The following is a 6,779-nucleotide window of genomic DNA, read 5'->3' as shown; positions in this document are numbered from 1 at the left end:
ACATATACACACTGTTATATTTTAAATGGGTAACAAAAAACTATTGTATAACACATGGAATTCTGCTCGATGTTATGTGCCAGCCTGAATGGGATGGGGGTTTGGGGGAGAATGGATACATGTATATGTATGGCTGAGTTCCTCCACTGTTCACTTGAAACTATCACAGCGTTGTTAATTGGCTACACCCCAATACAAAATGTTTTTGGTGTTAAAGAATAAAAATAAATTTGAAAAAGAAAAAAAAAGAATACTGGAGTGGGTTGTCATTTCCTTCTCCAGAGGACCTTCCTGACCCAGGGATCAAACCCACATCCCTTGTGTTGGAAGACGGATTCTTAACCATGGGATCGGCATGGGAGGTCCCATGACAACTAAAGTGACATGTAGGATGATGTGATGAGGAGAACAATGCCCAGGGCCACTTATGCAAGTGAAGGGACAGGGGAAGACTTCACAGAAGAGGAGGCAATGGAGCTAAGTTTTCAAGGATAAACAGGAGTCTCCCAGATGAACAAAAGAGGAAGAAGCAATGCAGCCAGAGAAAAAGCAGCCCAAGAGGCAGGAAGAGTGGAAGAAACTGGTGGTGTTTGAGGAGCTGTGTGGTCGTCCACACAACTGGGACAGGGAAGAGTACAGGGAGAGCTGATCCTGGAAGGAGATGAGTAGGGGTACTTCATGATCAGGTTCCTGTCTGATAAGGTCACCTTGACTGTGGTCTGAGAAATAAAGTGAAGAGACGTAGACTGAAGGCAGGAGCCAAGGGTGGGGCTCTTGCCCAGTTCAGCTTAGACTCTCAGAGTCTGGACAAAAGGGACGACAGGATGAGGAAAGGAGGGAACAGGTTAAGAGAGACTTCCCAGGTGGCTTAGTGGGTAAGGAATCCGCCTGCAATCCAGGAGACATGGGTTTGATCCTGGGGTTAGGAAGATGCCCTGGAGAAAAGCATGGCAACCCACTCCAGTATTCTTGCCTGGAGAATCCCATGAACAGAGGAGCCTGGTGGGCTACTGTCCACAGAGTCTCAAAGAGACAGTCGGACACGACTGAAGAGACTGAGCTCATATGCATGCTCAGAGGCAGAATCAATGGGACCTGGGGACAGGTACGGTGTAAAGAGCAGCACCCTGGAAGCCTCCTGGGTCTCTGTCTATAACTAGACTTCCCCCACAAGACTCCTGTTCCCTGGCTGTGATGCCATCCACCAACCATCACCTCAAATCTCATTTCCTGAGCAGACACCACCAATCAACAGAAATAACGTCTAACTTGGAGAACACCAGATCTTTTTTTTTTAATTTATTTATTTATTTTAATTGGAGGCTAATTACTTTACAATATTGTGGTGGTATTTGCCATACATTGACATGAATCAGCCATGGGTGTACATGTGTCCCCCATCCTGAAACCCCCTCCCACCTCCCTCCCCACCCCATCCCTCAGTGTTGTCCCAGTGCACTGGCCCTGAGCACCCTGTTTCATGTATTGAACTTGGACTGGTCATCTATTTCACCTATCATAATATACATGTTTCAATGCTATTCTCTCAAATCATTCCACCCTTGCCTTCTCCCACAGAGTCCAAAAGTCTGTTCTTTATATCTGTGTCTCTTTTACTGTCTCGCATATAGGGTCATCATTACCATCTTTCTAAATTCCATATATATGCGTTAATATACTGTATTGGTGTTTTTCTTTCTGACTTATTTCACTCTGTATAATAGGCTCCAGTTTCATCCATCTCATTAGAACTGATTAAGATGCGTTCTTTTAAGACACCAGATCTTAAACTCATCAGTGACTCACACACGGAACAGCAGAGATGGGAACACATCAGCTAGATTTAAATATTTAAATCATAAAAGGTTTCAGTCTGTTGTCCATCAAATGTTAGAAAATGTAAGACATAATTTCAGGTTGAGGAAGTGAAGCCATGATGAAAGGGGAGAATATTCTTGGGGAACTTTGAATGCAAAGCAAACACCAAGTCATTTAGTAATTGCTGGGTCTCTGTGTGCCTGCCAGGCTGACCCAGACCCCTGACAGGACTTCATGACAGCGTCCGTTCCCCGTAAGTTCCTTTCCCCTCACACTCTGAGCTGGAGCATAGCGCTTCACGAATGTTCAGCTTACACTTCAAAGCAGAATCAGGGATTCCTTAACGGTTCAAGTGGTAAAAAATCTGCCTGCAATGTGAGAGACCTGGGTTTGATCCCTGGGTCGAGAGGAGGTAACGGCAATCCACCCCAGTATTCTTGCCTGGAGAATCCCATAGACAGAGAAGCCTGGTGGGCTATAGTCCATGGGGTCGCCAAGAGTCAGGCTCGTCTGAGCAACTAAACCATCACCACCACAAAGCAGACGGACCAACCTGGGACATTAAGGCAAGAAAGTTAAATTGAAAATCACATGCTGATAGTCTCCGTTTTAATCAACGTTCTATTACACACACAGCTATTGATTTTTAAAACTGGTTTTATGTTAGGTGTATCTTACTTGTTAAAAACAGTATAGCCCATATTCACATTAGTGTGCAATTTCCACTAATTTCTAACAAAGAGAAAATACACATATTTGACTTTTTTCTGGCACAAAACCTTGATTATTCAGCTGCGGTCATCAGAGCCAAAGGTGCTTAGGAGTCTTCGTAAAGCACTTCGTCTACCTTCACATCGTTCTCATCCACCGGGACCTGGAGGCAGATCTGCTCTTTGAAAGCTAAGGCCAGGGTGTAGGGTTTCACGTCCTGGGACTGCAGACAGCGCTTCAGGTAGGTGTCATAGTAGCCCTTGCCCCGTCCCAAACGGTTGCTCTGTTTGTCGAACCCGAGACCGGGCACGAAGATGAGGTCAAGTCCCCCTGTGGAAAAGAGGAGCAAATTTATAAGGAAGGTTAATATGGACAGGGGCCAGGGCCACACCAAGTACCCACTGACCGGAGAGGGGGCTGCTACTGTATTTGTGATTGGTGAGGCCACAGGCAATATCCATGTCACCAAGAGCCTGGGCCAGGAGGGAAAGGCACAGTACGTGCTACTGGCCCAAGCCGTGGATCAGACTGCCAACTGACACCCCAGAGCCACCAGTGGAGTTCATTATCAACATGCAAGACGTCAGTAACAACCCACCCATCTTTCTCCTCGGGCCCTACCATGGCACAATGTCCAATGTGGGCAAGAAAAGACGATCACTTCCTGACCTGGTTTTTGTTTTTCAACGATGTCCTTTTTTGGAGGGGAGGGAGTACAGTTGCTTTACAATGTTGTGTTAGTTTCTGCAGTACAGCAAAGTGAATCAGCTATATGTTTACATATGTCCTCTCCCACTTGGATCTCCCACCCTCACCCATCTAGGTCATCACAGAACACCAAGCTGAGCTCCCGGTGCTATACAGCAGCTTCCCACTAGCTCTCTGTTTTACACATGGTAGTGTATATAAGGATTGATAAATGATGTCTATTTTTTCTATGATTTTTAATGAAATACACGATCACTGTAGAAAATCTGAAAAAACTAAAAAGACAAAGAAAGAAATAAAAATTACTCAGCAACTAGTAAGCCCATCACCCATCCTCTGGCAGTTCTTTCAAGTATGCATGCTAAGTTGCTTCAGTTGTGTCTGACTCTGTGACCCCATGGACTGTAGCCTGCCAGGCTCCTCTGTCCATGGGATTCTCCAGGCAAGAATACTGGCGTGGGTTGCCATGCCCTTCTCCATTTTTCATGTATACATGTACAAAAATGCCAGATTCCCAGGCCCTGTCCACACCTAGAGAATCTCAAGACTTCCCTGGTGGTCCAGTGGCTGAGAGGCTGCTATCCCTATACAGGTGCCCCAGATTCTATCTCTGGTCAGGGAACTAGATCCCACAAACCACAATTAAGAGTTCACATGGCTCAACTAAAGATCCCACGTGCCACAACTAAGACCTGGCACAGACAAATAAATAAAATAAAAATAAATGTTAAAGAAGATAAAGAGAATCTCCAGGGATAGGGCCTAAGGAGTCCTTTTTCTCTTAATTTCTTTCTCTAAGCATAGAGATGACCCTACACACACTCCTGCCAAGTTTGGGAGCCAATGTCTTAGGGCACTGACAACTGGCAGAGCGGGAGAGGGTCAGAGGGAAATCAGGAAGCACAGAACTCTCGTCAAAGTCAATGAGCAGCAGTAGGGTGAGCTGTTAGGAGGGCTAAGCTGACCCTTTTCATCTCCCCTCTTACAGAAGCGGGGAGGCCAAATTCTCCTGCTTTCCTGGATTCACATGAATGCAACCTTTGACCTATTCAGGAACATTCTGAAGGTACCAGATGGGGTCCCATGGTTGGTCCTCTGGCTGGAACTCTCCCAGGGACACAAGGACCAGAACTGGCCATGGCCTTGTCAGCACAGGGCTCAGAGAGGAAGGCAGGGTCTTCAAAGTTACAAAAAGCTGCCCACAGTTAGAGGTGTGCAGAAAGCCACAAAGGTCGTGAGGAGCTCTGTGGACTCTGTGAGGTCCAGGGAGTGATGCTCCAGCCCCTGGCGGGGAGCCGGACACACCAGTGCTGCTCATAAGCAGCAGCACACACCCAACCCAGGCGTCTACCCAGTGGCCATCCTGTACTGAGCCTCAGCCTTCTAAGGGCTGTCCTGGGGGGTCCAAGTGACCTCCAGCTTAGCAGGGACTGACCACGCATGTAGTGTTGCTGGCAAAGACGTACCAGCGAGGGCTGGGAGCCATGAATTCTCTGGATTGGGCTGTTCAGGGTAGAGGTGTTCAGACTGTCAGCCAGGCTGGCCCCCTGCTATCAGCAGCTGTTCTGACTGCCTGCGGAACTGAGAGATGAACTCAGCTTCTCCTGGGCGCCCAGCACACCTGCCAACCCTTCCTGCCAAAACCTGGCAGAGCACACCTCCGATGACAGTCATGACCTTCTTGAGGAAACCTGCTGATCTACTCTAATCCCAACCTGCTGCAGGGCTCTGGCCACTGACCCTCACCTTCCCTCCCTGTCCCTGCCCTGCTCATCTCTCTCTCAGGAATCACAGTGACTTCTGTGCTTAGACTCCGCCCCCTCCAAGTCCTCCTCCTGCCACTGCCAGAGCTTAGAGTTCAGCTCTGTCATTACGCCCAGAACACACCCGCACACATCTTTTCCTCCGTTCCTTTGCAGACCCACGTCACGGAACATAAGGAAAGAGCTTCCCCAAGAAGGAACTGGAAACAACGTCAGGAGCTGGCAAAAAGGACAGTAAGTTGCAGACAGGACAGTATCATTAGAGTCAGCAACAAGGGAATTGGCAGTGTAAGGTTAACTGGGGAGATGGGGCAGACACTGAGCTGCAGAATCTTCATCGACACCCCCCGCCCCTTGGCAAAAAAATAAAAGCCTAGGAACTAGGCCCTGAAAGAAAATGAGGAAAGAGGATTCTCTAAAGGCCTTGATTTATTCTTGAGACTGAAAGTGCACACTAGGCACTAAGGATTCAGGTCACCTTCACAAAACGTCCTTTTTACCTCTGGCCAAGGAGGCGGCAGCTGGGCCACAGACATCTCTTAGGATGCTCTGAACTCAGACTGTCCATCCTGGGTTTTGCAGGACAATATAATTAGCTTGGCCAGAGGACTCCTTTTAATACTAAAGAAAAAGCTGAAAACAGTGTCAGAGTCCAGAAGTTAAACGGAGCTTTCTAACACTCCGTTCAACACATCCTATGCATAACCTTCTCTCTTTCTCCTTGCTCTTCTTGCTAAGTTCAGTGTCATGGCCACATCTCCCACAAAGTCCTCTGCAGAAACTTGATAAAATTCTCCATGCCTGCTCTGCATACTGCCAGAAACTTCAGCTCAACTTTTTGAAGATGTCATTTCTCCTGGAATTCCAACTGTCATCCCACCTCCAGGCCCTGCTGGTCCTAATCCATCCTTCACCATGACTCCCCATGCCCCAAAACTCTCCGTCAATAACAATCTCCTAAAGGTAACATCCATATCCTTAACTGGGTGCACAGCCATGACACTCTCACCCCAATCACCTCGCCCATAGCATCTCCCATTACACTTGGGCAATCCTAGATAAATGGACAGATTCCTTGTCTCACACGCCTGCCCAACGACTTCCTGCTTTTGCCCTTGGGAGGCTATTTTCCATGTCTGTAAATAATCTTTTTTTTTTTTAACATTTTATTTTGTTTTGCGGTAGTCGATTAACAATGTTGTGATAGTTTCAGATGAACAGAGAAGGGACTCAGCCATATATATACATGTATCCATTCTCCCCCAAACTCCCCTCCCATCCAGGCTGCCACATAACATTCAGCCGAGTTCCCTGTGCTGTACAGTAGGTCCTTGTTGGTTATCCATTTTAAATATAGCAGTGTTCGAATGTCTAATCTTTTCATCAATCTGTCTAATTATAACAGTCCTCACGGACCTCAGTGAAATGTCCATCCAGTCATCCCCGCCCACGCAGTCTGGTGTGACCAGCTCATATCCTACACTGCAAGGTGCCCATGGTCTGCTAAGCAGGCGGAATCCTTTCCCCTACCTCTGGGAACAGTTTTTGTGGTTCCCCAGAAAGATGTCGATCTCAGTTCTATTTACTATGAAGGGAAGAATGAGAGTAAAAGATAAAGTAAGACATCTCTTGATCATATTTATCTAAGTTTCCTGACTATATTCAAGTAGCTACCTGTTCAGATCATCCTATGCAACATCTGACTCTTATCCGAAGTCCAGCTTCTAGAAGAGGAGAGGAAGCACAGAAGCTAACGTTTGTGAAGTGTCTACAATGTGG

General features: G+C 47.0%; 1 protein-coding gene and 1 long non-coding RNA gene across 3 annotated transcripts in view; one reads left to right on the top strand and one right to left on the bottom strand.

Moving 5' to 3' along the window:
* The first annotated feature begins 456 nt into the window (after nt 1-456).
* LOC145528434 (uncharacterized) overlaps nt 457-6,779 on the top strand; it is a 9,161-nt gene continuing 2,838 nt past the window's right edge. Inside the window, exons 1-5 of the long non-coding RNA XR_014070401.1 lie at nt 457-1,105; nt 2,611-2,770; nt 4,226-4,303; nt 5,157-5,234; nt 5,739-5,963. This is a non-coding gene — a long non-coding RNA (uncharacterized LOC145528434). The remainder of the gene's footprint in view (nt 1,106-2,610; nt 2,771-4,225; nt 4,304-5,156; nt 5,235-5,738; nt 5,964-6,779) is intronic.
* MTHFS (methenyltetrahydrofolate synthetase) overlaps nt 2,411-6,779 on the bottom strand; it is a 14,096-nt gene continuing 9,727 nt past the window's right edge. For both annotated transcript variants that reach the window (XM_081546751.1, XM_081546750.1), the window contains exon 3: nt 2,411-2,859. In XM_081546751.1, coding sequence (XP_081402877.1) covers nt 2,636-2,859 — 224 coding nt within the window. In that variant the 3' untranslated portion in view covers nt 2,411-2,635. The remainder of the gene's footprint in view (nt 2,860-6,779) is intronic.

The sequence above is a fragment of the Giraffa tippelskirchi genome, chromosome 12 (assembly GCF_054371585.1).
Source record: "Giraffa tippelskirchi isolate mGirTip1 chromosome 12, T2T-mGirTip1v1.2.pri, whole genome shotgun sequence".
In the NCBI taxonomy this organism is placed as follows: domain Eukaryota; kingdom Metazoa; phylum Chordata; class Mammalia; order Artiodactyla; family Giraffidae; genus Giraffa; species Giraffa tippelskirchi.
The sequence above is the reverse complement of the archived record's forward strand: the minus strand, read 5'-3'. Positions and strand labels throughout refer to the sequence as shown.